The sequence below is a fragment of the Austrofundulus limnaeus genome, unplaced genomic scaffold (genome assembly GCF_001266775.1).
Source record: "Austrofundulus limnaeus strain Quisiro unplaced genomic scaffold, Austrofundulus_limnaeus-1.0 Scaffold1309, whole genome shotgun sequence".
Taxonomy (NCBI): domain Eukaryota; kingdom Metazoa; phylum Chordata; class Actinopteri; order Cyprinodontiformes; family Rivulidae; genus Austrofundulus; species Austrofundulus limnaeus.
Genome location: NW_013953711.1, coordinates 37,525 through 58,917, shown reverse-complemented (window position 1 = coordinate 58,917; position 21,393 = coordinate 37,525). Strand labels below are relative to the sequence as shown.

General features: G+C 39.6%; 1 protein-coding gene across 1 annotated transcript in view; it reads left to right on the top strand.

Moving 5' to 3' along the window:
• LOC106534930 (A-kinase anchor protein 2) overlaps nt 1–21,393 on the top strand; it is a gene marked incomplete at its 5' end in the record, with an annotated part of 35,775 nt that overhangs the window by 1,566 nt on the left and 12,816 nt on the right. Inside the window, 2 exon segments of the mRNA XM_014031738.1 lie at nt 41–871; nt 6,038–6,120. Coding sequence (XP_013887192.1) covers nt 41–871; nt 6,038–6,120 — 914 coding nt within the window.

Below are 21,393 nucleotides of genomic sequence, written 5' to 3'. Positions count from 1 at the left end.
CCCCCACCCCGCTCCCCCTCACTTTCCCCCTCCCTAACAGCAATGTTCGCCATGGAGATCAGCGTGCAGCACGACCCGCAGACTGGCGAGCAGCGCATCCTGTCGGCCAACCGCGTGAGCCCGTTGGACGCGGCGTCCCGAGGCGTCAAAGTCTACGACGACGGCAAGAAGGTGGTCTACGAGGTCGCGTCCTCCGGGGGGGTCTCCACCACCGCTGTTGAGAACGGCTGGAGCTCCGCAAAGGTCGACCGGCTGGTCCAGCAGGCTGCCAGGCCCATGGTGCGGGGAGGGGACGGTGGAAGGGGTCAGGTGACGGTGACCCCAGCAGCCCGTCAGGCCTACGTTTCCCCTGCAGATGTGGATGATCTGTCCCCGCCCTCCTGTGCCCCACCATCAGTCCCTTCTAGTCCACCAGCACAGGTCATCCTCCAGAGGGAGGCCCACCTAGGCATGATGCCCCCCACTCCTGCTCCCATCACATCCCAGCCCAGYTCCTCGGCCCACCCAAGCAATGATCTCTCTTCACAACCCCAAGCCAGCGCKGAGCACCCGCTCACCATGGTGTTCCTCGGCTACCAGGACGTTGAAGACACGAGCGAGAGCAGGCGGCTGCTCGGCTTCGACGGCGCCGTGAAGGCTGAGGTGGTGCTCATCGACGAGGACGACGAGAAGTCCCTGCGGGAGAAGACRGTGACCGACATCTCCCTCGTCGACGGCACCGCGGCCGACCTCGTGTCTGGGCGGCCGGCCACGTCCGAGGCCGTCAGCACGGAACTGTCGTCGGACGGCCGCGAGCCCGACAGCGCGTCGTCGCCCCCCGCCAATCAGGACGCGAACGCGGCCCCGCCCCCCGGCCTCACCCCCGCCACAGGTACAGACAAGAGGAAACGCTGCCAGTGCTGCATCCTTATGTGACTGAGTCTTCTCCCTCTTCCAACCTTTTATTACCACCCTCCTCTCCTCTATGTCTGGATGGTTACTAACAGAAGCTCTGACTTCCTCTTCTGGACTCTGAATGACTGGCGCACACACACGTATACACACACACACACTTACATTTTCTCTTGTCTCGTCTGACTTTTCACTCAGCCACATCATCACCTTTGTTCGTACTTTCTTTGCCTTCTCATCTGCCGCCCTCTCAGGCAGCACCGTACGTTTCATAACCGCAAATCAACAAAAAGTTGCATAAAATGGGCCGTTGCCATGCTGCTATAACTATGGAGAAATCAGACTATGGTTGGATGAAGATAGAGATGGAAAAAGGCTTAAACCTTGCCATACAAAACTTTCTGTACACAAGGCTTTATGGACAATCAGTCACACTGATGTACTGTTTGATCAAACCTCATGGCTCTAACAATCAACCAGACTATCTCCTGTGGTGAGCCGGTTTAGAAAACATTCAATTAGAGCCTTAGTTCTTTTTCACGATCAGTTTCTTCTGTTGCTTTTTAACCCTCTTCCTTCTGTTTGACGCATGCCCACTAAAACGGTCACACAAAAAAATGTACGAACTTGAACAAYCCACTCTTTTCTTTGTGCAGTCTCTGGCGAGGAGAGAGAAGTGGGAACGTGTTGCCTTGGTTTCTTTACGTGCCTGTTCATTCTAGAYGGTCCTAACAAAATGTAGAGAACTAAATGTTTACGTATATGAGAATTCTATTTCAGTGTGCTATTATCTGACCATTTATCTTTTTTTTTGTTTGGAGTTTTGGGGATGCTTGTTTCTGTGGGAAACTAGGATTTCTAATGTCTTTGTATTCTTTCTCCCTCATCACTCGCTGCCATTTCCTCCATTCACTCCAGCTATTCCACTGCTGAGGTCATTTCCTCTCATTTTAGTTCTTCCTAACTCAAGCAGCCAATGAGAAGCCCTGGATCGCCACTTKGCAGCAAGTAGGAGCAAAACGGCCAACTTTGTCCAGTGCATCTAATTACTAAAGAGCACGGGACAAAAAAAAACGGCAGCTTACCAAATGTACTCTGCGACGTGGGAACACATTTGTACACTGGAAACTGGAAACAAACAGCTTTGGCACAGATGTGCAGTTTAATAAGTAGGGATGCACYGATATGAAAATTTCAGCCGATATCAATATCCGATATAATTGTTGTTATTATGGCCGATAACCGATATTTACCGATATCATACAAACACACAAATTATTTTATACAAATACGCACAAACACACTTGGATCTTCTTATTTTTTGATACTGTAAATAAACAGTCAGACCTCTGACATGGCTCCCTACTGCAGTTATTYCTGGCTACGCAGCATCAATATCACTATCATGATCAAACAGATGCCATTCAAACAACCATCTCCCCTCAGAACAGAAACACAAAGATAAAAAGTGGGAAATAAATATCGGATGTTAATATCGGCCCAGTTTTACATATCGGACCRATACCGATATTCTAAAAAAATGACCAATATCAGCCGATACTGATATTAATGCCGATGTATTGTGCATCCCTATTAATAAGCRTTAGATTCAGTTGGGTACAAATAGATATTCTGAACTCCACCAGAGATCCCTGCTTGTATTTTTCAAATCTACAGAGGCTTAAAACACTGCCAGCCTTTACCTTAGTCATCGTTCAGGTCCTTATACCAGAAGAAAATAACGATGATGATAACATTACTATTAACCTTTAATCAACCAGRCAAATCCCACTGAGATCACAGATCTTTTTTGCAAGTGAGGCCTGGCCTGAAGGCAGTCCAACATTCATTTGTTAAAACAGTAGGAAAAGCCCTGCAAACATGAGGAGAGACCATGCAGACTTCACACAGAAAACCCCCAGGTCCAAAAAGGTACCAGATACCCTCAACAGAACAATTCAAATTGCTATGCAGTATATGTATGAATGATAGTGAGTGATCTGGGAAGACTGGTTTGTTTGATGCTCATGAGAATCTAGAGAATGGTGACAAAACCCATTTTCTTTCAGGATTTTTGAAGCGTTAGTAACTAAAATCAAAAATCAAGCAGCTTTTAGACCAGGGCCAGTAAAACTGAGTGAAGGATGTTTACAAATTTGTGGCAGGCTTCTGAGGTTCAAACAGTCTAATTTAGAAGTGTTTACCAAGTGCCTCTACAGTCATCTCTTGGTCCTAACACAAGTAATTCATATAAGAACTGCTATTTAAATCATGAATACAGACAAACTAAAACATGGACTCACATCTAACATGTGGACTCACATCTAACATGTGCACTATCTTTACTAGTGGCGACAGTGATCTAAACGCCTCAGTGACCTTTTTGATAACTCTAACTGCTTTTTCTCCTGATGCATTGGCTGCACTGCTTTTACAAATCAACACTGGGTGGTCTCTAGGAAAAAGTTACTTTTATTGATGCTAACTCCAAATTTATGAACCATGCCATCAGTGCAGAAACTGTAAATTCCTTTTTAAATGATTAATTTAGTCTTTGTTGAGGTGATCTATCAAATTATCAATAGTTAGTACCTTATCGGATGTACTGTAACATCAGGAAACATGAAGAATGCAGAAGGGGGCAAAAGTCTTTGTCCAGGCTAGGATAGCTAGCTGAATTTTGCCTTTTTCTCCTTTTTTGTGTTCTATGACTAATATCACAACTGATAGGGTATTAAATAKTTTTCTTGACAAAACACTTAAAAATGATGAGCTTTTAATATCCAGTGCATGATTTAGTGTGATCGGTCACTGCAAATGGCTTTGTGATTGGTCAATGAGCAGGAATTTCTATCTGGTTTCCTGTGTAAATAAGTGTGAATATCATCTTTATTTTATTTAATGATTACATAATTTAACACATTTACACATGTTTAGTTATTTTTAGTACTAGACATGTTCAACATTGGCATAAAGACATTACACTGTGTGAACACGCAAGCAAGATCTTCACATTTTTAGCCTTTCACCCCACTGCTTCGCTGTGTGTGATCTCACAATTAACCTCAATTCAGAGTCACCTCACCATTTGGTTTCCACTGTTGTTGTGAAAAGCTTGAAGTATTTGGTTTGATTTACAAAAAAATAATAATTGTTATAATAAAATAATTAAAGATTGTACAGCTGTGCAGGCTAAAGACAAACATCATCCTSTTTTGTTTTTGTTTATGAGATTGGGTAAAGAATATTCATACTTTAAGYAATTGGAAGTCTGGAGAAATTTAACAGAAGTTTGCTTGAGAGTGTAGCTTGGTTTATCAAGTGGGTTAGTGCACATAAAACACAGAGAAAAGCATGTGATCAGACGCCTGAGAAGTTGTGGAATACACGATGACCGGTCCGGATCCCCTGATTAAAATGCATGTGGGTATTTTTGATGCAATGCAAGAATATGCAGCAGCAGATTTGAGATTACCAGCCCCACTGCCAGGCCTGCAGTACACCTCTGATTCTGTAGGGGTCTCTGTTTTTCTCTCTGCCTGCCCACACAATTTTGTAGACTGTTGAAACTAAATAAAAAGGAGCCATTTTCTATTGTTCACACCTGTCTGTGTACTTCACCTTCACTCTGTCACTTCCTCTCTCCCCCCTCTCTCTCTGCTCTGACATCTGTATCCTCTATCTTTGGTCAATAAAGCTGACTTTCTCCAGTGCCCGCCTGCTGTCTCCTGCTTTTTCTTTCCATCTCTCACTAACATTCACTTTTTTTTTTTCACGGCTGCTGACAAAGATCACAAGCTGTCCTTACTGCACCCAGCTATCATGRTACCCACTGCCACTAACAAAGCACGACTTTTAATTTGCCCTTTTTTTAATAGTTACATGAAACCCACAGTTAATGTTAGCACAATAAATGGACAGCAAAAACTTATTTTGATTTCTAGGTGTAAATATGACATTCATCAAGAAAACAGATTGAACTGGAATGAAAAAAGTCTGCAGAAAAACATCTTTTTTTACCATTTATGATCTTATTTTGCGGCAAGAAAAAAATACAAGTCAGGGCAAAAACACCATATTTTGTCAAGTTCATGAAAGGTGATAATTACATTAATCATTACTACATTAATCATGCTCCGATGATCAGCCTTTGGAAACAGTACTCAGACAGCACTTCTCATCGTTTTATTCGGTTAGCACACAGGATGGGTGTCCTGGGTGAATAAACAATAAATGACATCTTCTGCATGTTGGACTGCAGACAATTATTGGAAATTCGAGTAGGCTACAAGCAAACAAAACAAGGTGTTAATGCATGTGCCTATGGAGGTCTCTCACCATTATAAAATTGAAACAAGTGCATTTTTAGAAATGGGTTATGACACCTTTCATTTACAAACTATAAAAACAGTTTGACAAACACAACTGCAGTTTTGCTGCAGAAGTCTGAGTTTGCATATCAAGACCTCTGCAGTCTAGGAGTCTGCTTTTATGGACAAGCAGAAAGAATTCTGGCATTGTATTTTTAAAACTATGGATAGTCTAAGGCTTATTATTATTATTATTATTATTATTATTATTATTATTATTATTATATCCTAGTAAAAGCTGTCTTGATGCAAGCATGTGTCTCTGTAAAAATGGCAGTAAACCTCTGCATCAGTTGTAGGTACCTACAGCTCTAACGCACCCACATACTGAACCTGCCTCCTATGTAGTTTGTTTCTGACAGTCTGGAATGTCGTTCTAAAGTTTGCAAAGGATGGCACTCAACAGTTTTTTTTTTCTAAAAGCAGGTGAAAAAAATCTAACATTCTAATCAGAGAAAACTATTCAAAGTTGAGTTTGTGATTAACTGTTTAGAGTTTCACATTCATAAATAACATTTTTAATAGTGGTATCATCATTGTAGGGTTTGGGCAGGTTTATTTACTTTTGTACTCGTTAAAAATCGTCATTAGTTGTGAATTTGTGCACATAAACACACTGCCATGATTGACTTTATTTCTTTTGAGCTGGTAACTGTTAAACTTTTGTTCACAGCTGAAATATTTCTGCACTTTTGAAATGTTAAATAAAATTTTTCTAAAGCGCACATAACTATAAATGGGAAAACTCTGAAATTTACATTTTTTTTAAATCACAGATTACATCCAAACTCCAGGTGATACCATGCCATCAGATGTCTGTGAGGCTMTTGTTCCAAGCAGACATCCTTACACATCCATGGTGAGTAACATGTTTTAATGGGCCACATTCAAAAGTTTCAAGGTGTAACTCAGGGTAATTATTTCTGCAAGGTTTATTAAAATGTTTGTCTGATGGCTTAATCGAACACAAATTATAATGAATAAAGAAAATCATTTGAAATGTCTGCTGGGACTAGCTAAATTACAGGCTTCCAAAGCCACAACAGCTATTATTCAGTTTTGGGGTTCCGTTTACTCAAACTGTGTACTTCGTGTGCATCAGACATGGTCTCATTTTGATCAAGATCCTCTCCAATTTTCTTTTGCCTCAATGGAAAAGTTCAGCAAAGAAGTGCAAATTATGGAAAGGAACAAGACGACCATATGTGCTGTGATGATGTTGGGACAGCGTGTTCTTCTCGGCTTGAAAAACGTGTGACATAATGAGTCTTTCTTTCTGCTACTGTTGGCTGACAGGGCATTCAGGGTGCTACTAGGTGAAAAAATAATACATTTTTAAACCTTTTTTTATGACAATAATGATATATTGACAAAGCATTTATTTAAATAAAAAAATCAATTTAGAGTTATGCAGGATGAGTTTATCAGATGATAACAGGGTAGATTATTGCAGATCTGATGGGTAAAATATGCAAATTTTAAAAGTTTCATCCAGTTTTTAGAACTAAGGGCATCATCAAATGGAAGCCATATCCCTAAAAAAAACTGGTGACCCCTGGTTCACTCCCCTGGCCAGACAGTTTATTATATATATTTTTTTATAAATATGAATTTAGGCAATTACAAGCTTTAACAACTTGAGTAAGGACAATGATTTCAGACAGAAGCTAATTTCACCAACTCCTGTATTGCTCAATTAATCTATGACGACATGACAAATTTCCTAAAGTCTTATTCTGGTTTTGGTGGGCCATGCCAGGTTTTTCAGTACCACATCACCACAAACTGTTTAGAATCTATGCTGCCATTCCTCTAACAGCTTTTGTTCCAGGAAGCTTCGTGTGTTTCAGCCGGACAAAAACAAGCCACAGTCTGCACATATCACAGTCGCATGACTTTGTAGTAAGAGTCCATTGGTGGATCTAGGATTTTTCTGAGGAAGGGGCCAAGTAATTTGTTCAACATCCTTGCACACAAATCCCAGGTTTTAATAAAGTTTAAACATTTAACTAGTCACATATGTTCAAATGTGTAATGTAGCCTAATGTCGTGTCATTTAAAAAAAGCTTGCACATTAAATTCTCCTTACCAGTTTCACATGCATTTTTCCTGTACATATATAAAATACTCAAACACACAGCATGTGAAAAAATGCAGCCATTGATTGTCGTTTGAATGACCTTTTTTATGCAGCATTGTTCAAATTTTCTTAAAAGAAAAAGACTTCAGTAAGCTTGATTCATGCTGGACTTTGACTTATGAGGGCCACTAGTGTTTAGACATGGAACTGCATCTACCTGTCACTGTCAGGCAACGGACATGATGAGTGACAGGACAGGGGCACTTCAGGAGACCAATCAGATTACATCTGGGGCCAATGCCCTTGGGACCCGCCCCTAGAACTGCCACAGTTAACATGCAAAACAGGTTGTCTGCAAACCATCTGACATCCAATTATATCTAACATATCCTAATCCTGTGAAGGAACAGAGTTGTTTTGATTATCTCGTGAAATATGTGTGATCTTGTGAGTTGTGTTAGTGTAAATGACCATCAGCTACTACCACACAAAATGTAGCACATTGTTTGTAAAACTAAGTCAAAACCAGTCAAAACCAATCATGTTTTCTAAGGTCAGGATGGTGGCAATCCTAAATTGGGTTGGCTCCATAAATCAGTTGTAAATTGAAGGTTTTTTTTTTTTTTTTTTTTTTTTTTGGAGATCGGCTACTTTGTCAAAGTTTAGTTTACTCCAAATAGTTAATTTTAAACAAAGATCTTGTGCAACATAAGTGTTTTAGGAGCCTTAGCAAAGACGAAACTTTAGGTCAGTAGGGTTAACTAAATTATAGCTTATTTTTGTGCTTAACTTTTCAAGATAAGGTGTAGGCCTAGAAGCATCTCAAATTGGATTCAGTCCCAGCTGTAGATGTAGCCTAATAATTACGCTACTTTGTGAAAGTTTCATTAAAATCCATAATTTGCTAACAGACACACATAAACGCTATCGCTGGCCTTTCTTCAACAATAATTGGTGTATACGTTCGGCCCACCGGGAATCGTCCCGGTTGTCCCGATTACCCGCTCCGCCCTAAGTCGGTTAACATATTGATGGATATAAGTTTCCTCCTCCCAAAGAAGTGAGGCGGCTGGCGGAGGGTACTGGATCCGGACAGAGGGGGGCCTAGCCGGGCTGCAGTCACATCATTCAGCGKCTGAACAAATGAATGAATGGATGAATGAAAGGCTGCAGGACGGCGGTAACCCGATCCGCGCGGGTCGGCCTCATTGTGTTCCGCCGCATGCGCGCGGTGCCGCCTCGCTCTTTGATMGTCTCTGGAAAGGGACAGAAAACACTCCCGGGACCTCGCGAGCCCCTGCATTATTCAGCGCGTGCCTTGAAAGAGAGGGAGGGAGGGAGAGAGAAAGAAAGAGGTAGAGGAGTAAAAACGAGGAGGAGGAGCAAGAAAAAAAAAGAGCGTCCGCGTGGAAAAGCTGGCGCGTCAGAAGGAGCTCAATGTCACCGAGGCTTCTGACACTAACTGCTGGGACCTGAACACATCCGCTCCTCTCCACGTTTCCTCTCCGCTTCGTTTGTTTTACGTCCCGTCGCTAGTTGTGGCTCTCACCTACGTGAGTGTGTGCAAGGACAAAAGGGAGGAGAAACAAGAAGAGGTCKGTTACGCATTTCGCGTTTTCCTGCTGTTTAAACTAATCCGTTAATTGGTCTGCTTCAGGGAGCGACGGAAATCAGCGCTTCAGAGGTAACAACCAACAACCAATAACAATTTACTCTAAAAACCTGCATTTCTTATTTTATTCTGCAAGTTAGGAAATTAAATGAATATTCAATGAAAGTGTATAATTTGCTTAAGTGAGTGTGAACTGGAGCAATCTGGGTTTATCATGTTAAAGTTCATTAAAAAATTTCTGTAATAAGCCTTAAAGTGTGCGGTACAAGACAGTGCAGCTTCTTAATTTTAAAATAATAATAATAAAAACACAAAAAGAGGTCAGTGGACTAGCGTGGTGCTCTTGCTGCAGTGGTCTTCGTTTCTCCCTCCTCCTCCTCTGCATCACTTTAACCCAGATATTGGAATGACCTTAACCTGTTTTCATCCCCACACACTGAATATGTTGACAGAGAGCAAGAAAAAGCTTTGTTGATGCTTCTGCTTATATTATTCCTGAGGAAATGCATTACATTGATGACTGTACATTATTTTTATAGTCTAAAAATGCATTTATATTATAGAATTTATAGTGTTTTTTTGCAGTCTTGTTCACTCAAAATGTCTTTAGTACCGTATTATTTCAGTCTGCAGTCTGAAGTGCGTCTTTCTTCCAAAAACACACACTGATCAACAGATTGGGGGTAATGTGGGGTTCTTTGTCTGGCTGAAGGACACTTGGACGTGTGGGATGAGAGACTGCCAACCCTCCAGTTTTGCTCTTCCTCTTGGGGGTTAGACGTCCTGGATTTACCAAAATAAAAATAAAAAAAGAAATGAAAAACACTGATCAAGTTCCTGTAGACAGTTACAGTCCTGCCACAATCAAAAATAACCTACYGGTTAGCAGTTTAACCACTGAACACATGTCATTTTGAAAGGATGGAACATAAAGCCATTATTACTGTGTCACTGTAGTTGTAGGGAATGGAACCAGGGAAGTGGCATATGCTTAGAGAAAAAAAAAACATAAAGCCAGACATCATTTGTTTGCAACAGATTTCTTTGGTGSTGAACTTTTGTATATTCTGCATCTTTGCTTGAAGCTGTTGCCAAGCAACTTGAAATTCATTCAAAAGACAGTTTGAATATTTCCTCTTGCTCCACGAGGGATGGAAATTTTCTTGCAAGATTTTATTTGATTTTAAATAATATATGTGTTTAGATGAGATTGCCAATTTCAGACTCRTTTTTGATGAGAAATAATAGTTTTTGCTTTTGCGTCCTAAAGAATAAGCAACTTGACCTTGTTTTCTCATCGTGCCCGGTCACGCTCATTGATTTTTCTTGATTTATTGAGTGCACGGGTAAAATACTGACATTTTGCCTGGATGCAGCTGACCTGTTTAATGCCACAGGGACGATAGAAGCATCAAAGGCTCTTCTCTGCCTAAACGTCCTTGCATCTTGTGAAGATATTCTCACATTTGATAGCTTTTGTTTGTTTTTTTGCAAGCTGCAGATTCCACTCCACACCATACCAACACAGCCACCTGGTGAGAGGAAGAACAAACAGAACGACGTAATCTAGACTGTATGAAAATAGCACAACTTCAAAACAGATTTTTTTTCCTACATTGTTAAATAAAAAAAATCATTATACAGGCAGCGATATTTAAAGCAATTTTCAAACACTTTAGAAGCATCATCTTAATGTAGTAGGACTGTGTTCTTATAAAATAATGTTCTTTTAAATGTTTTTCTTATAAAAAAAAAACATCGAACCACGACACTAAAGTATCGAACCAAACCGAATYGTGAATATTCTGTATTGTTGCACCCCTAGTACCTACCATATGTAGGGTAGGGTAGGCAACCAGAACATTCCTAGAACTTATAGGAATTGGGCTGTAATATGAACTGACTTGCTGTCCTGTAATGAACATGTATGTATCTGAAATATACCCTTTACCAAGAAGGCACTTGTTATCCTGTACATACTAGGCAAGTGCATACCCACGAGTACCTTCCTTCATAATACAGTACTTACCTTGTATATATCTGGTAAGTATTTGTATGTAACTTGTTCTGATGGTGTGCCTGATACATTGTGCAGTCCTACCCTGTACCTATGGGGTGTATACCTGGTAAGTAAGTACCCAGTACACATAGGGCTGTTTTTTGCTACCAAAACAAATACAGAGTCATCATGAAGTTGCTGATGACATACTGCTTAGACTTTATCAATAGTATTTCAAATTGATGACTTTCCAAGGTTGTTGTTGAGGTTTAAGTCTGTTTTAATTGCCCTGACTCTGTGTAGAGAGGCTCATCACCCTTCCTCACCATTTTGTTTGGTCATCATTTGAAATTGGCAGCTGCCTCTGGAAGTAATGGAGCAAAGGAGCAATCTCCCAATTCAGTCAGTTTGTCAAACCTATGCAAGATCCAGGGACAGAGAGATCACAGCCAGCTGGCTAGTCGACAACAGGGGACAAGTACCACGTATTCAGTGTCCAACAGAGACWGTCATTGTGTTTTAATACAGTGTTTGTGTGGTTTGTGTCTGAGGGAAGCACATTTTCCATCCCCACCCCTTTCAGCACCGTGGAGTGTGAGAACATCGACAGGAACAACAAAGTTATCACTGATGTCTTCTTCCCTCTTCCCAGAATGCATCCACATACGAAGATAACATACACAGGCAACGACAGGTTATATAACATTTCTGTGATTAATGATCCTGAAGCTTGCCAAATATACAGTATAATGAAAGTAAAATTAAAAACCAATGTCAAAGAAATGGGATGAGCGTGAATGACGTAATGAGAGATTTTAGCTCAAGAGAGAAATACAGTAGGTGCAGCAGGTTTAAATGATGGAGTTAGGTGAGGTTATGGAAAGCAGGATAAAGAGAGTGGTGTGAATTGAAGTCTGCTTAGACTTAAACAGCAAAGAACTGTTGACATTAACTGTCCTAAAGTAGCTGAAATTGGATTTTTACTGAAAGAATAAAATGTAACATAAAACTCCACTTTGTGCTACTGTATTGTACTTTTATTCTGGTTCTCATCTTTAATGCGCTKACAGTCAGCTGACAATGAGTGGATAACATTAAAAGGAAACATACCATGTGACCTGGGTGTTTGTCATAGAAAATTAAGTCATGTGAACGTCCCTTAGCTCTTCAACAGAGCTTCAAAATTATTTTCCCACCATTTAAACAAAGCCTCCTTATGTTTGCTCCTATCTAACTCAGCTGTAATTGTAAGTAGTTCTTCAGGCTGTGAATGACAATTTGTGTCTATTTTTGCATCAGGAAGTAGATAATATATCTATATCTATATATCCCTTTGAGACAGCAAGAGAGGACAAAGTTGTTGGACACTTTAGCACAGTGGTTCTCAATCTGGTTCTCATGGCCCACTATCCTGCATGTTTTAGCTGTTTCTCTGCTCTTCAGCAGGTCTTTAAGTTCTGCAGAAGCTTGTCAATCACTCATTCATTTAAATCAGTTGTGCCAAAGCAGGGAAACGACYWAAACATRCAGGATAGTGGGCAAGGACTGGGATTGAGAACCCAGAAAATTTTGAATATAGTAGATGCAGTTTCCTGCATTCTGGTGTATTTTACAGTTTCCTAAACACACTTTTATCTACATAAAAACACTTGATTAAATAGACGGATTATTCATTCAATTAGCTGCATCATCTTGTTTTTTTTAACTCACTGCTATAGCCACTATAATGAAATGAATGTGACACAGTTTATCACAAACAATGATTTTAGAGAATAATTTTACATTTACATTGTTTATTCTTGATTTAGTTTTATTTGTAACAGAACATGCCATTGTGCCAAGCAGTGGTGATCCTCAACTGCTCACACTGGAGTCAGAAGGCGGTCGCATTTAAACTATATTGTGAACGTTCATGCCAAAAAATCTGAGTTAAATTTTTAGATCTGCAATGTGAATGTAGCCTAACTGCCCAGTAAGACTAAATTAACATTACTTTTAAAATSCATTATTCTCTCCAGTCTTTTTACATCATATATAGATTAATCAGTTAGGGGTGTAAATCACCTGCTTTAACGAATATCAAATCATATCATAAATGTCTGATTTAAGCATGCAACAAGGTCATACTCATCTGTCCTCATTACATATTTAGAAAAGTATTTTGTCTGTCTGCAGTAGTGTTTGAGAGAGGAGAGGAAGAGAATTTGACAAATCCAGGAAATGCAACAATACAACTGCCATTTAATGGCCATGGTCACACAACCTCTGCTATCCAGTCRTCCATATCTACTGTGCCATGCATTATTGTACTGAGCTACAAAAGCCATTCAATGAACACAGAGTTACGCACAAAATGCATGCTGACCCAAAAGCTGTTTGTCACAAACACACAAACAATGTAAAGGCAGTACAAAAATTGAGAAAACAAAAAGAGTTATATTTTTTGGTCTGAGAGTTTAGGAAAGTTTTTACTTTAGGGCTTCCTTCTTCAACAGACTGGTCTCTGTTTTAAATGAGACTACTTAATAAAAAAATACATTTGATAATAAAATTCTGTAAACATTTCTTGTCTTAAAAGTTGAAAGACTGTTTTAGCTCCTAGTGTTTCCTYGGGGTGGCTGTGCTTGTACTTTTATTAAACCCAGTTTGAATCATGTGAGATTTAGTCATCTTGATTCTGTCCCTTTCGTTAAACGACATGCCCATCTTGGCAGGGAGATTTTGAAATAGCACAACGAGATTGAAAGCGCTTGTTCAGCACAAACCCTTTCTTTCATCTGTTAAAAAAAACCAATGCAGCAGGTGATCCTGCATTATTACACTTGGACAACACACTGTGTAATGAGTGATGTTGTGTAAAATAAATTGCATTTTCATTGYTTGTCTAACATAAGACCTACACTTATTGAAGAGAAAATGGGGCCAGTCCATTCTTATTCACCTCACATAAACTCTTAGTCAGAACCCCCTGCTGTTGCATTTTAACACTTAGGTACCACTTCAGAGTTATTTTACAACATACACAACAGTCAAGTGTGCTTCTAAAGAAGTGATGTGTTGCCAAATGATCCTGGCTGCTCTTTTTGCTCTTATGTATCTYATTACTGTTATTACTGGACTGTTTTCAATGGTAAAACTGAAGGACAAACACCAAACAACACCACTGTTAGACAGCAGGAATTTTGTACACATTCTTTGTATATCTTTGGCGTGAATCCAAATCAGCATCTGAATATCTTTAGCTTGTCTGTTACTTGTTATAGGGTTGTTGTAGCAAATTAGGATATTGCAAGTAAAGTAAAAAAAAAGAGAGCCTGGTAAAATTAGCAGGGATGGCAGACCACCAGCATCTATCATTGTTGAGTTAGACAACTATTTGGCCAAAACACAGTTCAAGAACTGGTGAAACAACTTTTTTATGCCCAGAAACTGTGCACAAGTCCCAGGCAGGAAGAAATATCATTTTTAATGCAATGGTAAATGTAAACAATCTAACATGTTCTTTAAATAAGAACAAAGGTAGTATTTATAAAAAACAAATGTAAGTGGTATAGTTCAATTAAAAGGGCATGGAGCTCAGACAAGTTGGTTATCTCAGGCTGTTTTTGTCCTGTGAAGCTTCTTTCCTCTGACTAAATACTTCCAGCTAATGAGCTAGTTTCCGGAAATAGACCGGTGATGAGCATGCTGCTTTTCACAGGCTACAGCAGTGCAGAGTTAGTTAATGCTGTAAGCTATTAAGTGGAAGAAGATTCACTCTGGTCTGACAACAGAGGTAACATACTCTTGGTTTGCTTTGAGCTAGCCTCACTGTGTGGTCTCTGAACTYAGTGTCCTAAAAGCAGGTTGGTTCACGCTGGGAGAGGATTAGAATTATATGCTCTGTGGTTTGGTCTTCACACAAAAACACAGTAGGTCTCACAGAGATTCACATACATGCACCAGAAAGCATAAAATCTTCAAAACCCTCAAATTCAGCCATCTGTGTTTTTCTAAGTTTACGTTCTCWTTTTTGTCCATCTTACCCAATAGTTTCTGAATCTCCCTGATTTGGGAAAAAAATGCTTTCTTGGGTGTTTTGTTGATTTAGTTAAGGTTTGCAAGTAGAAATAAGGTGTAGGAATAGATGAGAAAGTATTGTTTATGCTGGACATTGTCATATAAAGACTTATCTGGTTTGGACTTGAGCGTTTGCCACAGTTCTGCAGGCATWTAAAACCGCATTAGTGCTAGTTTGTGATGTCTGGTTCATTTTCTTGATGAGACACTAATCAAATCCAGTCGCCACATTTAATATCTCCCTGGCTCATTCTGGGCTCCTGCTGGTATGATCAGTGAGAATACTGRTGTAAAGAAATGGCTTTCATCAACATTGCTTTATTATAAAATGTATTTTCTAATGTCTTCATTACATTTGTTTTGTTTAAAACACCGTTTTCTCATCGCTTTACAATGAAATCGTTACTGTTCTTTTTAATTTTTTTTTTGCATATCATGAAACAGTTGTAAACAATTAGGGGAAACGAATGGGTTGTTTCCGTTCTTAGTAATTTAAAGTGAACGGGACAGGCTCTGCTGCACTTAAAGATCTTAAACAGTTCTTACAGTTCTGCATCAATGACTGACACTCTTCTGGCAGCTGGCCTAGCAAAGTATAGTTTGTTTAGCTTTTAGTTTGACCCGTTATTAAAGCCACATAAATCTGCACTGAAGCAATACAGTCATTACCTGCATAAATAACACACAGCTGTCTGTTGTAAACCTCAGATCAGATTTAATCCCAGTTTGTCTTGTACATCTGCTGGGTGTGTCAATCTGTCTGTCTGTCCTGTGTTTGGAGAGCTTGTGTATACAGCCAGTCACACTCTCTGACTACAGACCTTTTTTTGCTCAAGAGCCATCATTTGTGAGCCTGTTAAGTGTGTGTGTGTGTGTGTGTGTGTGTGTGTGTGTGTGTGTGTGTGTGTGTGTGNGTGTGTGTGTGTGTGTGTGTGTGTGTGTGTGTGTGTGTGTGTGTGTGTGTGTGTGTGTGTGGAGTGCAGCATTAGTATTCAACCCAGAGAACCACACTGAAGCTCCTGCGGGGCTCTTTGTTGTTGCTTCATGAAGGGGTCCGAGGGGGTTGGGGCTGTGTGTGACTGGTGTCGTGAGACGTTTCAAAAAGGACACAAATGGTTTTGCTATGAGCCCAGACATGTTGGGCATTCCTCTTTAGCACCCATACCACCAAGGGGACCTTAAYATGATTTCAGTCTGGTTGTTGTTTCATGCTGTCTGGCAATGGGTAGGTGAGCAGAGTCTTATTTATTGTGTTCACATGCCTGCAGTTTGTCAACTTGGTGCTTTTGTGTGCACTTTGCTGATTGAAAATACATAGTTTTTTAGTTGTTTTTGATTGACATATCTTTATTTCTGCTTTGCTTCTTGTCTGAGTTTTACTTGTCTGACTTTGTGGACATTGTTTCTGAATTGCTGAAGGAGAACCAGCCACCACAACCACAGTGTTTCATTTTAGCTCTATTATTTTGCTGCATATCAACTAAATTTCATGACATGTTGCTAGCAGTCTGCATCTGTGTTTTTGTCCAGGTGGCCTCTGATTTTTGGTATGTTTCCTGTGTTGAGGGCCGTTTCCTCAGACACAAGTGAGCACAGCTTCCTGGTTTCCTGTTTAGATGACCTGTGGGTTCTGATAGGCTTTTATCCAATTGGTTGTTTCCTTTCCTTTTTGTGACATCTTTCAATTTGTTCCTCAAAACAATATTTACCATTCATTATTTTGGTAACTTTGGGATTGTAGTGCAGCTAGACTGTTTGCAAAATAACTTCTGACTGCAGGATGTTGAATATGAATTAGTTTTTATAGCCCATACAGCTGACTTCTCATAATTGAAATTGTTTGAGGTCCACTCTGTTTATTTGGAGGAAATCRTGGATTAATAAGACATTGTTCAACATAAAATCATTCAAACTAGTCAGGGAGCTTATTTTCAGTTCAGCGTTAGTTCACTTTTTGTTATTCAGTAAACAAACAAACTTCAGTAATAATTTGGTGATTTTAATTAGACAGTATAAATTGTTGCATGCTTATAATTTCTCATAGTCTGGTGGACAAAATAATGAATAATAATATTGAAAGTCAGCATTAAGTGAGGTGTAAAATATTCTCTCTATTTTAGGCTTTTTTATTTGCAGTAGGTTCTTCTCGGTGAAAGCACAATGATCCGATGCTTATTTATTTTCAGATTAATTAGTTGAGAGGCACTGATTTTACATCAAACCTCTTACAGAACACATTAGATTTACAGTGGAAGTTCTCAGGTTACTTGTGTCAAAAATAAGAACCATGATAGTCAATACTTAAAGTCCAGCCTGAATTTACCTCACTAAACCCTGCTTCCTTTGATGACATTTAGATTTTAACAAGGTTAATTTTTACGTATTGATTTGTTCATACATATAAAAAAAATACTTCTTCCAACCAAACTATTTTTTGATAGTGGTAGAAACATTTTCTTTTACTGATATGCTGCAGTAGTCAGTTGTCATTTATTGTCTTTTTCAATCAATACCAATCAATTGTTCATGTGATAAGGCTGCACAGGCACTGTTATGTATTGACTCAGAAGAGCTGACCCACATGCATGTGTTCATTCATAGAATTAGACAGAAGAGAAASCYGGTGACTTCCTCTAATTGCAGATTTATTGTTACTTGTTTTTATCTTTTATCTTCCAGTTTGTTCAATATCCTACTCATCCTTCTGTACTTCACCTGTCTCTGAGTAAATCAGCAGTCCTGACACATTGCACTTTCTGCATGACGAATCCTCCTGGATTTAAACTCCTGAGAGTACACACAATAATTGGGTTAGTGACCCAATTTTCTGTGACCGATTTCTTTTATTCGTATTATTGGTTTTAACTTGTGAGCTCACTAAGAGCTGATGTCAGTTCACTCCAGAATGCTAAAAAAAAATTTGTATATGTTCCAAACCTTACGTTGAATAGGAGCGTTATTGTGATTTGTCTTAAATTGAGTTAGCGTGATCAGAGAGCCGCTGCTCATWTAGTCGTTAACAGGCACATGCATACTTTTTTCAGGGCTTCATTTTCTATAGATTTAAGATAATTGTTCTGATTCCTGGACCACCATGTTGTTCTCCATACACTCCACCAACGGTGTGCTCATTAAGCCAAAGTCAAGACAGATGTTTTGTGGTTTTTATTGATGAAAGACAAGTCCCGCAATATGGGGTTATGCTTTGAAGCATGTTTTATTTTGAAATGTTTGTTTTTCCTCGCTGTAAAAAAGGCTTCAAGGACCTCAATGAGACCAAGAACAGCAGTTGTGCTTTCAGCGTATTRATGGCTGTTTCAGTAGCATAACATCTGGCTCAGTTTCTAAAAAAAAAGGTTTCAGTAAAAATAGTTCAACAGCCAGAGGTATTATAATAAACTTTATAAAGTGACACTTTAATGATGATTATTTTATTTTTGACTAAAAAAATAATCTGAATATTTGATTTTAAATTTTAGTTTAAATTTGGGTTTTGTGAAAAATAGGAACAATTAAAATTGTACCTACCTTGGTGGAGGTAATAATAATAACTAATAAATCAAAATGCTATTAATTCTTCACAACAGTTCCACAAAACCTTACTTAGCCTTGACTGGTGTTGCTTGCTATACCTGCCCTCCATCATTTAGCAGTCGTTGAGTGTGAACACAATGTTGCAAATGGCTCTTGTAAATTTAAATCCTAATGTGGTGTTTGTGAGCAGAGAAAGTGAACCATGACCTGGGTCTGGTTTCAGCCGCACAGATCCTATGACCCAACACATACCCACTCACACGAAACACCAGCATACACGTACTGCCTAAGAGTCAACCTGAAATGTAAAGAGTTTAAATCTGTCAGGATACTGTAAATATTTCTTTAGTATAAAGTAAACTTGAGCTGGTATGAGATTCAGATGGCAATCTTTAGCAAAAAATACCACCGTTTCACAGTTATCAAAGAGGTGCTTTGTCACTAATATTCTATTTAAAATCATTTAAAACATATATGTATTATTGGAAAAAAAAACTGTTTTGACACCATAACATTTTAAATACCATTTTAAACCTGGACCTGACTCACGCCTAGTAAAAAGTTAGTTTTGTCTCCATAAAGAGGTCATACATCTGAAAGAGCACCAAGATAAGCTTTTATATAGCCTTTAAAGTCACTAATAATGAAAAAAAAACTTTGAGGCTTAGATGATTCAAGGCTGGATGATGGCAGCAGGGTTCATTACAGTTTTATTAAAAAGTAAATGCAGCCAGTAAATCTGTCCAACCCTTGTAAGAGACTGAGTCAACAGTTTCATACTGATGATGACAAAATGAAATACCATTAGACTCTTATCATCTGCTCCTGGTTCTTGAGTCACCTTCTTTTCATCACCGCCGCCCCACCTGATGCTTTCTTACTCTTCCCTTAGTCATGACAGAAGCTGGAGGTTAACGGGAAAGTTACATGTGTTGAAGAAAAAAAAAGAAAGTGTGCATGGGTTTGGAGGCCCCCGTACAGAAGGTATCTTTRTGTGTGCATGAGGGTAAATGGACAAACACACATGTACACATTTAGCCCATGACATCACAGCACTCCATGCAGCCAGAAGGAATGTTGCTCAAAAAGGAGAGGCTTTGTGGAGGAGAGGAAAGAGGAGGGAGGGGAGGAAAAGGAGGAGAAGAGGAGGAAAAGGCTTGGCTAAGGAAAAGTCCCGCACTCCTGTTTAACTGGACTTTAGGACAGACCGGGGTTGGGGATGAAACTGAACCGAAAGCAAGACACATTTATTGTTGTGAAGCAGCAAAWGGGCTACGGCATGGATCATCACTGAAGTAAATGAATCTTCTGTTTGTAGGAACAATAGGTGAGTGTTTTTAATGTTTTAGGATCAATTTCACCATGGATTTGATTAGAAACAGTGTCAAAGGGAACACGCAGCAGGTTAAAATTTCAAGTTTATTCGAGTTCTGTCTCTAAAATCGCTGCTGAATATATTGTGTGAGCTAAACTCCATGAAGCCTCAGCCAAAGAAGCCAGATGTGAACTAGAATACTGTAAGAGGGGGGAGAGGACAATCAAAAGATTTATGATTGTTTCTTTAGGGGAGACTAGCTGAAATCATAAATACCCACAGGACATCAACGTTTGTTTTGGGTTCACAACCCAGGCTGTTTGAAAATGAGAACACCAGGCTAAACCTGGAGRCAGATCCAGTTACCGTATAGGATCGTATTTACCTAAGAAACAGAGCCAGTACCACCAACTGGACAGAGTTACACTGGAGCTTGTACTTTGTGTTTGTATGTCTGCATGAAGACACACATCCCTATACTTTCACTTAATGTGTTTTGGCTGAAGGGAGTGTTGTATCGAAGTCAAAAATGAACAAATAAATGCCATTTTWTTTCCAATCAGGGTGGATTTTGGACATATTCTCATTGTGTTGGACATCTTCCAGCACACAAACCCCTGTTGCGTCTCCGGCATCCAGCTTAGTGTGTGTTTGGACACTGTGTTTACGTGTTTGTAATTGTTTTTTGCGCAATGGTCTGAGCTTAAGCAGTACCAGATGTGATGGACGGAGACAGGGGTGGAAGGAGAAAAACTTTCAGAGATTTGTCATATCTGGTCTTTTCCATTCTTGATATGAATTTCCACAGAAGTCCCACCCTTTTTAACACCATCACCCCTCCCATGTAACTTGGACCTTTGGAAAAATGTTAAGGGATGAGTTTTACTTTTACTTATTGCCACCTGATTATTTTTTACACTCATTAACTCACAAATGCTCTTTCACTGCTTTAGTTGAACAAAAAAGGGGTTAACCATGTCCCTCATCACCAGAACTAGTGAGCCTTGAGGACAGCGAGCTATGCCTGGAATGTCAGTTCACCTCAGTGAGAGTCAAAAACATGAATACACACCTGCTGTATCCATACACAAAAAAGAACACACTTTGGCTTAAATACCCCGCTGCACAGTTATACACCCTTTTTTTTAGAAGTGTGTGTGTTTCATATGAGACATTCCTGTACTGTAGCTCTGTTTTCCTGAGGCAGTAACAGGATATCCTCCCCCTCTGTACTGTCCACTGGACACACACACTCCTAACACAAGCACACATTCCTGCATGTGACCAAACATGCATGTGCAGCAAATACCGTGGGTCAGATAAAAGGAGAAACTGTCTCATATGTGYGTTAGTGGGGATATAGAAGTGGGATCTGATTCTCACATGGTCACTAATATAATTTAGCAGTTATGACGGGGGTCCAAGCCCTCAGACACATGCCACCCCCCTGTGTTGCAGCTGTGTTCCTAGGTTGTCTCTGCTTGGACCCCTATGTAACTAMTGGGAAAATCATTTGACTTGTTGGCAGGCAGA